Raw genomic sequence first — 16,474 nt, 5'->3', positions numbered from 1 at the left:
TATTCGAGGAATTTGTATACATTTATTAGATAATCGACAAATGTGCCTTCTATTTTTTGTCTTAACACGTTACAGTTCTTGCCATTTTCTCTCAGTTTCTACAATAATCTGGAGCACTTCCCATAACGCTTAATGAAATGGTGTAGCATTATTAAACAGATTTTTTAAAAGGTATTTTCTATGTTTCGTGGACACCATTAGCAGTGCATGTTGACCATATTCCACATGTATGATTTGCAGACTGTTATCGAAATTACTTCGCCACAATTCAGTTAAATGTAGTAGAGGCAATATTTCTATTCTACCTGCTACGGAAGTTATAGCAGTCATTTCAAGACGTATCAGAACTATGCTTTATTTCCAAAAAACCGGTAACTGAAATCCATTCAGAATGGCCTATAAGAAACGTCAACATACGTAGATTTACACACTGTCCTAATTAAAATAATACCCAGATAACATTATGTTGTGCCTGAAGGTAGCCTACTAAAGATGAAATATAGCTTTGTCGTTATTTGTTGTGCCATTTGGAAAACGTAAAGAGTCACAGTTCCGAGCAGGATATTGTTCGAAAGCCCAATCTGAGTGCTTTGAGAACAGTACATACTATATATAGTTTCGTCATGGGGACTAATTAATAATATCACAATCTTGAGTACGTCCTTAGATCACTAAGTATGTCATCCCGAAGCTAATGAGGTAAGAGATCAAAAGATGTATTTAGGTCTTCAAAGTTATCTAAATGGTACTTCTATTCAAAATCATTTAGCTCAAGCTAAAATATTAAGAATAATTTCACATTTAAATTTCATCCATGAAACAGAGTATAGTACAAAAGCCATTGGTCGAGAGCATGTTCCAGATGAATAGACAAGAGAGATTGAGACGCTTATTACTGCAGAGGGTCACCCAGATACGGTCCGCTAACACTAAACACACTCGGTACAAAAGAAGATAAGAAAGCCACAAGGCATCAACAGCCTGAGTAACATTATTTACAACATCATCAGAAAAAAAAGACATGTTCATATTTGACGATCTCGACCTGAACTTTTCAAGTTATATTGACTTTCTGATAGTGCAGTGATAGCGTGCTTGTCTACTAAACTTAGGGACGTGAGATGATTTAGGTTCAAGGTTACACGTAGACACTCCCTTTGCCATCAAGAGAAGCCATCCGTTTGAAGCAGTCCCTAATAATTTAGGTAGATAGGACACAAAACTCAAAATACGTTTTTTAGTGCCGCTGGAGCATTGCTGATTTCTTTAAGTGATTGCCAATCAAATTATTGAACCCAGACCAGAGAAAAGGATTGTTTAAACGTATAGTTGCTCTTTTTGCGTTAAATTAGTAAGAAATATGCGGGCCATTTTCGGCATAACGATTTATATATAGATATGGCTTTTCGCGCAGCTTACACCTTATTTGAGTAGGCATAAAGCTGCGCAAAAAGAGTTTGCAGAAAAATTAAACGGCCCCTGAATTTCATTTCAGTCGTGAATTAAGCAATATATAAACATTAGGTCTTCCAGAGTATCGTTACTAACCATTTGGCCACTGCATACTCGTTCCGTCTCCATTACAGTATATTCAACGAGTTGTTTCGGCGCAAAAAGGCCTCGAAACGGTGTTTTCCAAAACAGGTGCTGTGGGACTTCTGCCAGCTGCACAAAGAAGTGTTGAGACGAAAACATCATGAGCAGAGAAAAGAACATGATTAACGAAGTAATAAATAAACTGTGTAATTTTATGGTTAATAATATAATACATATGAGCGAGAGATTAAAAAGCAGTTACTATACTTGCATCTTAAAAAAGGCATATCGGATATTTATTTTTCGCTAATTTTGGTAGCAAGATAAGTTGTAAGTGCAAGGCTTTCTTCAAAATCTGGTTGAGATACGAAATTATCCAGCTATTACCTGAAGTGTAGCTGGATCGATAATATGAATAGATGACGTTACTCGAAGGCAGACGCAAATCTGATTCATGCTTCCTGTCGGTGAATTTTATAGAATTTTAATGTAAAAAATCATTTAGCTTTTTTATACATACAATATCAATCAAACAAAGCTACAAATTACACAACTTCTGATAAATCAGTTAAGCATAACTTGTTTCAATTTTTTATGGTAAGGTATTATTTACTGGGTGTCTTTGACACCGGCATAAGTCAAGATAAGAGATCAAAGTTTATGATCGATGCTTGAATGGTTAAACTCGGTTTATAAATAACTAGCTTTATATTGCACGGTAAAGTGCAAAACACATATTCGTTTAGGGTGGAAACCTAAGCGCACATAATCCATACGAACCACATTCAAAGTCGCTATTGGTGTTATGCTTATTTCACGCGTTTCTCTATGTATACGCGAACAGGTTTCGTGCTATCATATTAATTAGCAATAATATATGTTAGGTGTCGAACAATATGTATATTATAAATTTGCGAGCTGTTCCCTACAATCGAGTAACAAAAATATTAAAAAAGCGCATTTTAAAAGAATCTGCTCAGTAACTAACTAATTCAATAAAATGCTCAGTAAAAATACTTTGAAAAAAAAAATCCTACATACTAACCTAGCTGCTTAGCCAGTGGAGCTGGCAAGCACACAACGTCGCCTTTACAAACCGGCGCAATGTCAACTGAAAATGTCGTCTTATAGTTAAACGTGTTCGAGTGGATGTCATGGGATATGAGCTGCTGCGACTCAATCACCTTCATCGGGATCATTGTCTGAAGCGATCAAACGACATTAGATAACCAAATTTACAAAAGCTGATTATGAGAACATGTTTCACAAATCCTTAATTGCTCCGATCCGTGTCGTGAACTAGAGGTAAAGTCATGGATGACCTTGCCTTGCGAAAGACGATAAATAAAACCCTGAATTGTGGAACCTGATATGTGGATGCAGGGATCAGCTGGGATCCAAATCGGTAAATCATACCTGGAAAAATTGCACAAGTTTGCGAGCCTCGTCCTTTTTTGCAAAGTAGAAATCGATACCTTCATGAACGAGCTTGATATTTAACGCGTCCCTATGTGCATTGTACTTGAGAATTAACTGCTCCATGTAGAATAGGGTTTTCTTGTGTTCCACCTAGTTCAATATAAAAACAGCAGAGCAAATTGAGGACAAATAAGCATCTATTTGCGGAAGTTGTAATATTACAAGATAGTTCGCATATGATTTTTTCTTTTTTATTATTTTTAATGAGACCGTCTTAACACGTTGTGAAAGATACCTTTAATCTGTAAGCTGAACGGATATGGCGACGTCATAGGGCAATCGATTTGATATTGTATATAATGATACAAATATCAGGTTATCGAACGGAGGCATGGAAGTTGAAATAATTAGCTAGACCAAGACCAAGGTCGTTCGTACTATAGTAACTTTACTAAAATTTTATCAGTCGCAATTGATATCCACTATTACAGTATGTCTTTTTATTAACTGACATCAGATAATAGAGTGAACCCGATTACTCCGTCTGCTGCTCCTAACTGTATACCTTTTGCCGGCACTGTACAAGGGCACGCCAGAAGTCCTTAGCTTCTCTTCGGTGGCATGAATCACACATCAGACTGTTGACGGTAAACTCGACGACGAAAACCTATTCAAATTTTTATGCTAACTGTTATAAAACGTAGTGATATCCATTTTGGTTGACGGTGATTGCAAAGCTTATATGCCGAACTGAACAAGTCTCAACAGTTACACAGACTCAGACCCCATATAGAGTAGTAGCATCGTAAATTTTGTCTTCAATAGATACAGTCTTTATCTCCAGCTATGTCGTGTATATATATATATAATAATATGTCGTGAATATAATAAATCCATTTGCAATCTACACATTGACGTAATCATTACAAAAATAAAATCGTCCTACCTGTTCAACGATAGCTCCACCTAGAACCTCCTTTTGAACGCTGAGTTTTACTTTCACTCGCTTTGAATGCGGTTCTGTCCAAATAAAGCCAGCGTCGACCAAACGAACCTACAAAATACGATTATAATGATAATGTGACTCCAGATCAACAAACAAACCGAAAGTGCTTTGGAATAAATTAAACCCATTTAAGGCGACTCAGATGAATTTAACTACGAATCATGCTGACTGTAATCTGTTTACATGATCGAATTCGCTGTGCGTTGAGCTATTTCTATTGTCAAAACAAACCTACCCGATTCAGACCTCTAATCTTCTTCAGACAAATAGCTAAAAGTTCGCGCGACTCCAACGAGGCGACCGACCATTGAGCAGGGGGCTGAAGATATCTTTCACAACTCTTACAGAATTGGAGTACACCTGAAACAAAAACCGTCATACACAAACTATATATTTCACGTTCGATAATTTGCGATAAGTTTGCTAAATAGTATATGGTAAGTCCACCAGCCACAGCCTTTTTACCAGTACTTCACGAGAGGAGTTAATTTCTCTACCTACCTTGCTTAGGGATACCATCTGTGATGTCGACTTGAAGTCGGAGACAGTTGATACACATGTTGGCAGGATTTGGCTCGATGTCTATTCCGCATTCGCAGCAAAGAATCCGATTCCCAGCGGGCGCGGGGGCGACGAGTAGAGTCGCATCAGCCATGTAATCCATCTTGTTGGAGTTGCAACGGTTGATATGACTGGCTATGACAGACCTCTTTGATCAAGAACTGATGGGTTTCTTGTAGCTCCTTCTAATAACCTGCAATATTTTGGTTAATAGCAACATGCTGCAATTCTCAAGATAGTGCTATGATAACCCATTTTAAACTTCAATCTGTCTTATAGGTCTTATAGGCCAGACCAACACAAAGCAAAACATTTTCCTGGCCCATTTCCAAGTGTTCCAGATCTGTAGTCTCTTTAGACTCTATTACTCGGGAAAACGTAAGGGTTTACCCACTTGGCTTGATGACAGAGCAGCCTTCAGATGCGTATCGCATTGGCATGATTTTTATACCTCACGCTATAATTTCTCACTGTTACCTTCTTTACGAAAAATATTTCCGTAAAATCCTGCATCACGAATGTCCACATTTGAATACGCGACCTATCTAAAACTGTCTCATAATATCAGCTTAGATAGAGTTTCAGTCATTACAAGTACCAAACGAAAATGCACAATCTCATTATCAATATCAGTCCATATGACGAGGAAGCAGGAACTCCTTCACCGGGCGTCACAAAAAGCTAAAAACTATCGACGCCAATAAAAAAAGCAGGAAAGATATCTATTGACATTTCATTAGGACGTGAGGCATGTTGTCTTGTAGGAAAGCGATTTTATCACAACCTTCAATCAATGAGGTAATTAAACCAGCAGCCTTTTCATAAAAGGGGTACGACGACAATAACCAAGATTCAGAAACAAATCAATTCATGCTGACCAAGTGGGTTCATCGACTAAGTGTTACATAAAGTTGCGTAAATGGCGTAATAATTGCCCTTCACTTAGTGCTAGTCTTCGCTCATATGTCTGTTCCTAAATGATAACACATTAAAACTTACCCAATTTAGTCCATCTTTGAACATGAATAATCACGTTTTCGACACCTGCTTTAGCTTAACATAATGTACCATTTCTACCGTTTCAATATATGTTGTCAATCTTTTTTAAGTACGATTAAATCATGTATTTTCGTATATGCAAATTAAGAGCTCTGGGTAAACAATTAGGGCACGGCACTGTCTGTGTTGAAATCACAGCACATCCCTGTTAAGCGCTAGTTCCTGCAGGCCATATTACTTCTATTACTAAAAAACATGGCTTTAATCATTTCGAACAAATACAACCACAGTCCACAAAGATATTCCAATGTACCCACCGTATGCACACAAAGTCACCTCAAAAAACGAACCGACCCTCACATGAACATGAATTCGCCTAGACTTGTCTATTCGAGAAACGTCAGACGCGACAGCAGTAGATGCTAGCTGCACGTGCCCTCTAATTACAAATCTCCGTTTTCATTCTTCCGTCGAATAAGATCAGCGTTGCCTTGGGTAAGTAGCTTCGTCTGTTATTTCGTTTAAAATCCTTTCCGTAAATGAAAGTTGAGTAAATGTGGATAAATCAGAGTGTAAAATCTAAATAAATTAATTATTCATCTACAAAAAAGAGAAAAATGTTGAGAGGGATGTTCTGCGCAGCTACAAATATTGTATGACTTCTGAACGTATCATTTGCAGGTACAGCAATTGACTAGTGCTGATGTGAGCGTGTTCGGAAGTTTTGTTTAATCCATAGAATCCGAAGAAGAAACAAAGAAAGATGTATTTCTGTTGTGCGTAATAATATTTTTAAGACCATTTAAGCCTCACAACTGAAAGTTCACCGATGTTGGTAATGCTTCTATGAAAGCTGACTAGTAGTAATTCTTGTAGACAGACTGCTGTGGAAACTGGTTCTGAGAAGGCTCGAATCGGTTTATTATTTTTATATATTACCTTTAATCTTTTAGAAAAAAGTACAGTATTTTGTTACTTATTAAAAGTATCTTTCTTTTATACGCGGTAGATCTAATAGAAGCATTGTGCTCTTCGACGAGCTCGCGATGAACAGATCAAATGCGGTAGACATCTATCATCGCGAATACGTAAAACTACGTTGCTATCTATTAAAATTTTGCAGAGTATGCCTCTTTTAGTGTTAAATCGGCAAGAAAACTTTCACTTATATTTTTATCTTTTTAGAGCTTTTTTATGAGTAAGCTAATTATATAGTCACATCATTAGGTATCACAGGTTGCTAGGTGCTTGACTAAAAATTTAGATTATGTACGTTTATGGTGTTCTAACGGATAATTAAATTTGTCTGTACTTACGCCCTGAGTCTTTTTTTGAATGATATTTAACTCTTCGCCTCAGAAAACACTGACGAAACCGCGGTGATCGCATGAAACTACTATGGGATCCAATATTCCATCAATTACGGCGGTAAGGGTTCTGTATAAGCAGCTGGCTCGTTACGGTCAGGAATTGATGCTCACGGATCGTACCTGGTATAATCGTAGACTTCGACTTGAATTCACCAAGGACAGAGCCACTGAGGAGGATTTGGAATTTGCGTATCGCAAAGGACTCCGTTTGCTCGCGTATAAACGGCTCATTTAGAACTACCAACCTTAATCTGCGAACTGTCTCTGTTAATCAAGCGATTTAGTCGCGCATAGTCACAATTATGGGTAAATAAAGCTTTCGCTTATTTTTGAGACCATTTTGTAGAAGACGGTTAAACTGCCCTTCGCGGTGAAAACGGTGGTTGTAAAAACTGGTTATATTATGCACTGCGCTTAATACACAGAGCCTCCTGTAAACCTTAAATTTAACAAAACTCAATGTTGCAGGCACGACTATTCGCGCGCTCTTATCTCTTCTACCGCTAAACCAAAGCCCTGCTGGCCTATGGACAAAGAGCCTGTCTTACCGAACAAAAGTTACTATCGATAAGTACGAGTATACGAATCAATAGACCATACATATACTGCTTTCTTTTTTTATTAAATTAAGTGCCTACTCCAGTAGTCAGCAGTTAACGATAGTCACTTGTCAACAACGAGAAAAATGAATAAAGTATACGACAACTTGTTTTTTTGAAACCCAAGATCTTATAACATCAATACCCAGGTACAAGACGATAATTTTGGATTTTTTTTCAATCATATAATATATTTAAATCGCTTTAGTTAGGTATTCTTTGATAAAGTTGTATAAAATGCGCTTTTTAATCACAGATTTTGTAATATGTCAAAAAGTGTTCCAAATTTTGTTATTTGTGACAATTTTTATCTGAAAAGACAATTAAAAATTGAAAAACCAATGCAGGTCTCGGGTTCCAGTGCTGAATGAAGATGAGTTAGAGGAACAGTTCGTCAAGGGGACGGGTCCTGGAGGACAAAGTGTAAACAAATCAGTCAATTGCGTAGTTCTCTGCCATGTGCCTACACGTAAGTGTCAAATGGAGATGGCAATTCAAAAAGTATTGAAATTCATTATTAAATATGTTTTTGAATACTATCTATTTAGCCTTGACAACAACCGTAAGTTAAACGAGTATGTATAATGAGATAGCTGATATACGCTGCCAAACCATTTCTGTGCAAACAACATCTAGGAAAAGTTATCTCTATATATGCGTAATTTAAGAATAGCTATGTAGAGGGAGTAGTAAGTTGTCGGGTATTTTGTGGGCGCGATAATATAGAGAGCTAAACTTCTGACTGATAGAAAGAGCCAAATGTCAATATTCATCCCAGCTGTTGTCGGAATGCATTACGTAAAATGTGTTATTAAAAAAGAGGAAGTTTTCTTTATCGATTATGTAGCCAGTGCACTTTTTATTTCTCTACTGTGCATATACCATAGATTTGTGTATGATATAGATTAACTCACCTCCGTATCAGCCCACAAGCAATCTGTTTTGATTTAACAGATACCATCGTACGCTGCCACCAATCACGGCTGCTCCATGAGAATCGAAAATACGCCCGTAAGATGCTTGTAGAAAAGCTCGACGACCTATGGAACGGCGAAATGTCTGTGCGGAGACAGAAAGAAAGAATTGAAAAAAATAAAAAAATCAAAATGGAGGCAAAAAATCGTAAGAACCGAGAAAAGAAGAAACTCGCCAAGGCTCTGGCGGAGCTGGCCGTGAAAGAAGGCACTTTGTCTTCTGAGGAACATGCACGCGGCCAGAGTGCGCAGCGCGGCGATTATGAGGAATACGGTCATAATCCATGGGAAAGAAAACCACATAAGTCACCTTCTTAATCGAGGCAAGGGCGAGACGAGTAAGAAATCTCCTTTTGTTCGTCGTGCACAGATGATGCGTGTTGTTTTAATTAGTTATAGATCTTGAGGACGTATTTCAAAGTTAGTTTTAGTAGGAATATAAGTTAAACGGGTTTTTTCAAACTTCCTTGTGCTTATCATGTCGATGTGAGAGTCTATTGCGAGTTCAATAAATAGGGCAATGATTATATTATAATGATAATAGTACTAATTATTCAATACCTACAACGACAATCACATGTCATTTCGATACGTTCCAGAATAAAGAGCCACTATTAGATATAATAAACTTGGCTATTCGAAACATATTGGGCGGCCTTTAATCTGTACTTGACTGTATTATGAGATAAGTAGCATACTTCTAGTAGAATTCTACCTGGAGAATGAAACAGGGGTGCAGTACTGAACTAGACTTCGAGGGAAAAATTAATTGAGAACTCGAGAGAAAAAGCCATTCTCTCTTTGTTGATCGCAACCGAAAATGACAATAGATATCACGCTACGACACCCAAAAATAATTAACAAATGAAGAAACGTATGTTATCAATTTATTCAAAGCAATGGCACAATGTGAAACAGGTCGTTTGTACACTGTGATGTAATATATAATTGTTATCATCAAAATTGGTGCAAACACCTACTAGGAATAAATAAGTAAAGCCTTACCTATCTAGATAGCCCTATCCAGGCGTTCGCGGTAGTCTTTACTACGCTGTTGGATTAATACTGCTATCATCATTAATTATATTATTTTTGCACCCATCGTTTCTTCATACCACCAAGTCTATGATCATTCTGCCTCTGCAGTCTATAATCATGAACAATAGTACCTGTTAGTCCTTGGCGTATTACTAACCATGTTTAGCAATGACAGACTGTTGCCCACCAGGAGCCTTCATCATACTATCTCTGTACCGCAGCACTGGCGAGGTGGTACCGCCTTCATGTACAAAGCGTCTTTCCTTGCGTTTCTTCCACACCTGGCTTGCATTCTAACAGTGGATAACCATAAGCAGTAGTTTTATAACTTCGTCCACCTTTCTCTCTCTTTCTCTATCACTATTTCTAAATCTCTTACACACCACGCTGATATCTGCCGCATTCATATTCCTTTTGCGTGCACAATAATTTGTAGACATTGTATTGATTGAACACCTTGATTCAACCTGACGACTCATACTCGTCGGCAGCTATCTGTATAATAAGTTCATATCTCAATCATATCCATGCGGTTCAACGTAGTTAATGCTTGCATTTATTCCACTAGTCTTTCTTCGTTTTCCTCTGATTTCTCCTGAGTCTGTGTATTTTCTCGGTTTGTTCATTTTACGCTTCTATTCACAACGAGAAATCATCAGCATCATTCGTACAACCGACACACACCTTTTCGTCTTATCTGATGATTACCTTAGATTATCTGTTAGCATTATCCTTTCTTATGAGTACGTTGTCACTTATCGTCGATTTATCTCGCCTGCTCACTCAGTACTTTAGCAGTGTCTGGAGCAGTCCTCTCATGGCTGAGAAGCAACAGTAATTTATAATATATATATATATATAATAGTTTTGTCAAAAACCATACTGACTACACACGAGTCTTCGAATTCGCCTAAGGAATAGGTAATGCATATTAAGTAGATATGCAAATAGGCAAAGTGAATTAATTTATTTATTATTATTACTCATTAATTTATAAAAGATTTTATAGGAGATGCCATCAACCTGGCTAACAAACGCATGATCTTGTCGTTGTGCGACTTTAAATAATCTCTCTTTAGTCGTCAAATTTTCCTCATTTTCATCTTTCCTTTCATGAACGTGTGCATTTAATACGAGGATAGGCGCTTTCGGGAAGAAATGCATCTTTCTTCGAGTCCTCTTTGTACGCCAAGCGTGCAATAGCACTGGATAAACGTCAAATGCTTCGCAGTTAGCCTGAACGTGCGTTAAGTTGTTATTATTATTGGCCTTCGACAAGTTCTACGATACTCTGAAGGACATCTTTATCGCTAAAGCGATGCGTCGGTTCCCATGAAGGAGTTTTTTTCTATTGTTTTTCTTCTCGGTGGCCGTCTGCTGGATGATCTTTTCCGTGCGATAAGTGCTGGTTTCCGCCGGAGGGTCCCGTTCCGGTAGGTGTTACGGCTGCCTCAAGACCGACATGAGCGACAATATCGTTGATATTTCGCTCGAGGTCCTCTATGCGATGAGACATGTCGTCGATTCGACCGAGAATCTGTTCCGACATTACAGTAAATTTATCCTGCATGTGTTGAAGCAGGTCTTGGACCTAAAGAAGGAAATAAATACAAAACCCATGCCTTAAATAAATACCAAGCGGATGTGATTTAAAGTGAATTTGTTTAATGAAAGAGGCATGAAAGCATATAATCGAAACACTGTTTAAATACTATATAATAAGTGAAATGAGGTGTTCTCTTACTTTCCTACACTATTCAATTATTGCTTATAAACACTTTTAGCTTATAACCGTCAAATCACTGATAATAATACCTCATCTGCAACTTTAAACCACTGAATGATGTTGCTTTTTAGAGCATTTTTTTTTCATTCTTCTACGAATACAGAGTTCGATTATTATGGGTTATCTTATTATTCAGTTTTAATAGTTAGGGTTCACACCCGAACGGGTTTCTACAAAATAGCTAAAATAATAGGCATGTTCCTGTCTCGATAAAAATCACATGAATATTCTTGCTGCAATATACAGAGCCGAAAAAAAAGTATCGAGTCGCTAGAAAGGAACAAGGTGCCCACTATTACCATTTACAAAATGCTCTCGAATCATTGAAGCCTCTTTGAACGCTCTGCCCATGAAGTCGCTTTAAAACTTACATGCTGTGTTAGATCCTGCAGATCCTTCGGCTCGACAGGCCGGTTCTGAAGGCCGCCATCCTGTTTTTTGTCAAAACTCGAATTCTTCTTTGTGTTCTGCTGCGGATCCGCCATGTCGTTGTTTAACTCACTGCTGCACAGCACCGTTCAGCTTTAGTACATCTTTCTCTTCGAGTATTGTTTGTCTATCGCGAAAATCACCCGCTAGATGAGCGGCTTTGCTGTCATCCTCCTCCTTTAAAGGAGAGGGCATTCATGCGCGAATGCATTGAGGCGCGGGCGGACGACGACATTTTTTTCACCTATTTACCTGCCAACAAATAATATAATTTGTGCTACCTAACTAATCAGACTTAACCGCTGATTCGAAAGCGGTCTGTTTGAGAGTAGCTCACCTACGTGGTTCACGATCAACAAGAGCGGACCTGAACTGGCTGAATCTTGTATAAACTTGTAGGCCAATTTCTCCGCTAATTAAGTAATAAAGTAAATATTTTTCAAAGAGCAAACTTGACATCCGTTAACTCTATATCAGGGATGCATCAGTTGTGCAGTACAGTGAAATATATAGTCTACTTGCCCATCAGCCTATCAGTTTAAATATGTGCGAGAGGTATATGTACTACTTTGGAAGTTATCAAAGGTTTGCGCTTTTAACGAATCCGTAGTTATTTTCGGGTATTTTCTAAGCTGCTGCTGGGTGACGAATTCTTTCACAACAGATCCAGAACTTCTTGTTTTATGTTGATATGAAGATTCCTGCAATGAAAAATTGCTTTATTATGAAATGATAAATTCGGGGTTGTATTTGACGCAAACTGATAAACTGCTAGAATTAGCTGCTTTTAAGAGCATTTTTTTGTTCCTCCTTTTAGGCTCTATCTAGATATTAACCGATATTTGAAAAAAAAAGTAAAGGTTTTGCTACAATTCAAATGCTATTGGTCTTTCTCAATCAAAGTTGAATTTCGTCTGAAAAATCTTTTTGTGAAGTTAACAGTTTAGTATGAATATGGAATTACGTATTGTTACACTCTCTGTTTACGCATAATGTGCATAAATTAAATCTTCAGCTATTATTGTATAAACGGCCGACTAGTCTTTCATAATACCTAAAGAATAATATAACTCTAGTTTTATACTTTTTAGGAGAAGACGCCTCAACAAAATGTTCGGTCTACTCAGCCATTTAGCCTAATAAAAGTCGTGATGAAGGCAAGCATGTGGTGATAGACAAAAACGTTCGAAGATATCTTTTGATTCATTATAGAGGGATTCAGTGATTGGAAACTTCCCCATGCCTTTACGGTCAAGTTTTGCCTTTGGAAATCTATGCGCTCTGCGTACAAATATTTGAGATGTTATCATGTGTCTGAATTTCTATTTGAAACGTTCTTCGTCTAACGCAAGTATTTTTAGTTAACTTCAGGGATATGTCGTTCGTGTTAAACATCAAAATTTATTTCGTACCACTATTACCGACTTCAAATGGCTTATTACCTATTCAGCACAGGTTTCCTGAAATGGAGGACTGCTTCCGATAGTCATAGGCTATAATTTTAAAGTCGTTCAGAAGAGTGATTTCAAACCGATTACGAAGCTTGCTAAGAATAAGCTGTGTTTACTATAGTGCGGAGCCCAACGAAGACAGTTCGCTTCGATCGACACTATCGTCTACGAGCATCTCCTCGAAATGTATTCAAAAGTTTTTTTCTAGTGAGTTCAGTTCAGACAAATTTTTCTAACAATCATCCGAAACTATAACTTATCACCTGTTAAACTATAATTTGTGAAGTGCATGGTTGGGGGTTAGGGACACACATTGTTACCCAACATCAAACACTTCTGGTCGAAATTTACTTGACATGGCAGTTAGATTGTAACGTAGTTATTTTACACATTTATTATTACAATAGTAATGTACATTTGGAGTTATACAGTTTGTTAATGTAAAAAGCCAGTAAATACGTTATGTATTTGTAGCTGACTTCTGAGAATCTCATAGCAATAAAGGCCTGCAGTACCAATCGAATCATCGATCGACTGTGATTCGATTTCACCCCAAACTTTACCTCGGATCGATATGTTGTTTCATGCTTGTGTCTGTACAACAAACTGCTATGCAAGCAATGCAATCATCGCCAGCATATTTAGAAGAATCGCACATTCTATGTTAACGTGGACCAGGACAAATAAATACTATGTATATATATATATATATATATATATATATATATATATATATATATATATATAATGTTTTTTCGCGTTTCTCGTCCTTTGCCGCCTGCAGCTCGGCCTAGGGTTGATTGAATCAAATCACTCTTTGGAACGTCAAATTGCACATTTATTGTTGGCTTTCAATGCAAATTCAAGGGCTATAAAGCAACAGCTGAAACAGCTGCTTCGATTTGTGTGAACGGCTTAACTAGTACAACCAGATTTGTGGATTAGACTAGTGATTTACATTGCGAAGGTGTGGCGTTACTTTCGTTACCATTAGGAATGCATAGAAATAAGCTTGAGCGTTTCAAAGTATGAAATTAGAATCGTTACATAGTAAAAACTCTATAATTCATTGTTGTCAATTAACTGTTATGCATTATATAATTACCGGTAGTACTTATAGTCGACCGATAAACTCACAACTTTTATCTAAGACGCGTCGCTTATATACTATATAGTAGAATATTATTAACGTGGTTAGGTTTGTCAAATAAATCAATGCAAGAAATAATGCGGAGCTAGGAATCCGTTTCACGATTTCCAAATATCTATTTCTTTTTTCTGTCGATACAAGCACCGATTGCGCGGAACTTCAAAAGCGAATACGATAAGTTTCCTCATTTTTCACCTGTTGTTTTGTGTCAGGATAGTGACTCTCCTTCACTGTTAATTTTAAAGTTAGGTACACATGCGTTTTTGATGGCCCGAATACATATTTGTGTTACTTTTTCGATTCCACGTACAAATTTTGGTTCCATGGAATTCGAGCGATACAATTGGAATTCGTTAAGAAAGCTGAACAAGTGATTTGAGGTGTTATGTTCTTGATGGGATTGTATGACCCCCTTCGGCCCCAATATTTTTAAAGTCAAAGTAATCTTAGTGGGCCGTTTCGCGAGCAAAAACACAGTTTTATCAAGAAGCTTTGTTGTGCAAATGTGAACCAGAATGTTTCTGCATATGAGAATGAAAAAGAGGGCTTATTTTTGTGTTTTATCTGGGGCAGCCTGTTTACCGACAGGCATTGTTAGAAGAATCCATGCATTTTGATTAGTTTATCCAATAGTTTCTCCACAAAAACATAACAAAGAGCTCGTTAGTGGAAATTATTTATCACTGGCTTCAAACTATTGGTTAACTAATTGCATTTACAGTTGTATCACCTTCGCATATTTGTCTTCTGTCTACCTGCTTTTTTAATTTGTTAAGCTTTGTCCATAGTTGACCTTAAATTAGAGTTTTAATCGGTCACACTGTGGTATTCGTTTCAACATTCATCGTTTCAACAAATTATTCACTCTACAAATCCTCAAACTAGCAAAGTCAAAAATTGGGTAATCTATAATATTTTAGATTCACTGATATTGAAAATTAGACATATTTAGATAGAATTTATTAATGAATGGAATGTAATATAAAAAGTCGATTATCACAGCAGTTTCAAAAGTGTCGCAGTTGCATAGGCGTGTGATACTTTTAATATTCCCTACGCAGACGTATTATGACGTCAATCTATTTGTCAAACATAGATAACTAAATTGATATCATCATCAACTTCACATCGATTGTGATTCGCCTTCAACAACGTAGTCAAAGAATAAGATGCCGTAACGTTTGGTAAAACGCTGTAGGTTCTTCGACTCTGCAGACAGTAACTCTTTAGGTGATTTCTTTGAATTTCTTTCTAATGCAAATGTTTTCTTAGATGCTCACATTTACTAGTCTGCGCCCCTTTCCTATGCTTGATTAGTTAGTAAGGTAATCAATTGGTACCGAAAAGTTTTAGATCTGTAACAAATGAAGTTCCTGCTAAAACTCGACGTTTGAACTGCTGGCTGAATTTTTCCTCGTTTGCCTCCGTGTTTCTACTGATGTCTGCTCTATCCGTCAATAATGATCATACCATCACTCCCGTAACTCGTTGATGACGGGATTTCCATCATTGGCATTGTCCTCCATTTCGTTCGATTACTAGGTTGCCAAATCGTTCGCAGCCGTAGACTTCTCCTTGTGCTTGTCGTCATCGTTGCCTTCGGATCACTTTCCTTTCCGTCCTCTGCTTCCTACGGCAGCCACTCTCAATCGACTCCTCAGACAGATCGCTGCCGAGACACCTTCCGCCGTTTCGGCGGACGCTTGAATGTTCGTGCAGCTTCGTAGCAGTCTTTCGTACCCTGCGCATAATTGCTACAGCCGCAACAACTGACGCCAGCTTTCTTGCCGTCGGCGCATTTGTCCGTCCGTAAATCCGTCCGTTTGCCTACCGCAGTTTGTGGCGGTGTCTTATGGCTTTATCAGAATAACACTAATTTTTCTCTTGTCCTACAGAAGGCATCGTGAAGGCAAACGTCATTACCTGAGCACATAGCACATTTGTGCTTGCCCACAATGAGTTAACCCAAGCTTGGGCTGAGCTGAGCGCCTCCACCGCGGTAAGCAGTGTAGCCAGAGTTGGATCGGCCCAATCGTGGAGCAGTAGACTCGTCGTCACAGGGATGGAGTGAACCACGCGAGCGTTTCTGGCTTGCGCGTTTCTGGTATCCTCCAGCCGCCGGTGGCGCTTCTGCTGTTGTTGCTGTGTGCGACTGC

The 16,474-nt window shown here is 37.9% G+C and overlaps 3 protein-coding genes and 1 long non-coding RNA gene across 5 annotated transcripts; 2 read left to right on the top strand and 2 right to left on the bottom strand.

Moving 5' to 3' along the window:
• Positions 1–1,476: 1,476 nt before the first annotated feature.
• Positions 1,477–5,976, bottom strand: LOC111252675 (60S ribosomal export protein NMD3-like). 2 transcript variants are annotated; one of them, XM_022810945.2, is made up of 9 exons: positions 5,839–5,976; positions 4,463–4,715; positions 4,197–4,321; positions 3,902–4,009; positions 3,521–3,622; positions 2,953–3,105; positions 2,582–2,738; positions 1,924–1,997; positions 1,477–1,665 (listed from the first exon to the last, which is right to left on the bottom strand). In XM_022810945.2, exons 2-9 carry the CDS (start codon positions 4,623–4,625, stop codon positions 1,492–1,494), a joined length of 1,056 nt encoding a protein of 351 aa, XP_022666680.2. In that variant the 5' UTR covers positions 4,626–4,715; positions 5,839–5,976; the 3' UTR covers positions 1,477–1,491. The 2 variants fall into 2 exon arrangements, with proteins under 2 accessions (XP_022666680.2, XP_086848231.1); XM_086992105.1 differs by lacking the exon at positions 5,839–5,976 and adding an exon at positions 5,522–5,761.
• LOC147755016 (uncharacterized) lies at positions 5,898–6,356 on the top strand. The gene is made up of 2 exons (XR_015329677.1): positions 5,898–6,016; positions 6,203–6,356. It is a non-coding gene; the product is annotated as an uncharacterized LOC147755016 (long non-coding RNA).
• A 700-nt stretch (positions 6,357–7,056) lies between these two features.
• LOC111253548 (mitochondrial translation release factor in rescue) lies at positions 7,057–8,999 on the top strand. Its single transcript, XM_022813103.2, has 4 exons — positions 7,057–7,197; positions 7,360–7,462; positions 7,838–7,959; positions 8,445–8,999. Exons 1-4 carry the CDS (start codon positions 7,194–7,196, stop codon positions 8,780–8,782), a joined length of 567 nt encoding a protein of 188 aa, XP_022668838.1. The 5' UTR covers positions 7,057–7,193; the 3' UTR covers positions 8,783–8,999.
• Positions 9,000–9,333: 334 nt separating this feature from the next.
• On the bottom strand, positions 9,334–16,312 carry LOC111252674 (uncharacterized). Its single transcript, XM_022810944.2, has 3 exons — positions 15,789–16,312; positions 11,660–12,418; positions 9,334–11,093 (listed from the first exon to the last, which is right to left on the bottom strand). Exons 2-3 carry the CDS (start codon positions 11,771–11,773, stop codon positions 10,851–10,853), a joined length of 357 nt encoding a protein of 118 aa, XP_022666679.1. The 5' UTR covers positions 11,774–12,418; positions 15,789–16,312; the 3' UTR covers positions 9,334–10,850.
• Between the last annotated feature and the right edge of the window lie 162 nt (positions 16,313–16,474).

Source organism: Varroa destructor, unplaced genomic scaffold (assembly GCF_002443255.2).
Source record: "Varroa destructor unplaced genomic scaffold, Vdes_3.0 BEIS01000006.1, whole genome shotgun sequence".
In the NCBI taxonomy this organism is placed as follows: domain Eukaryota; kingdom Metazoa; phylum Arthropoda; class Arachnida; order Mesostigmata; family Varroidae; genus Varroa; species Varroa destructor.
Note: the sequence above shows the minus strand (reverse complement) of the source record. Positions and strands in the feature narration are given on the sequence as shown.

Excerpts from the sequence above, each read along its gene's own strand:
- LOC111252675 (XM_022810945.2), bottom strand. The coding sequence starts at position 4,625 with ATGGATTACATGGCTGATGCGACTCTACTCGTCGCCCCCGCGCCCGCT. Across the intron at positions 4,010-4,196 it reads AGATTAGAGGTCTGAATCGG|GTTCGTTTGGTCGACGCTGG; the intron begins GTAGGTTTGTTT and ends CGTATTTTGTAG. Across the intron at positions 1,998-2,581 it reads TCCACTGGCTAAGCAGCTAG|GAAGCATGAATCAGATTTGC; the intron begins GTTAGTATGTAG and ends ATTCACCGACAG.
- LOC111253548 (XM_022813103.2), top strand. Across the intron at positions 7,463-7,837 it reads ACAAAAGTTACTATCGATAA|GTCTCGGGTTCCAGTGCTGA; the intron begins GTACGAGTATAC and ends AAACCAATGCAG. Across the intron at positions 7,960-8,444 it reads TCTCTGCCATGTGCCTACAC|ATACCATCGTACGCTGCCAC; the intron begins GTAAGTGTCAAA and ends TTGATTTAACAG.
- LOC111252674 (XM_022810944.2), bottom strand. The coding sequence starts at position 11,773 with ATGGCGGATCCGCAGCAGAACACAAAGAAGAATTCGAGTTTTGACAAA. Across the intron at positions 11,094-11,659 it reads TGCAGGATCTAACACAGCAT|GTCCAAGACCTGCTTCAACA; the intron begins GTAAGTTTTAAA and ends TTCCTTCTTTAG.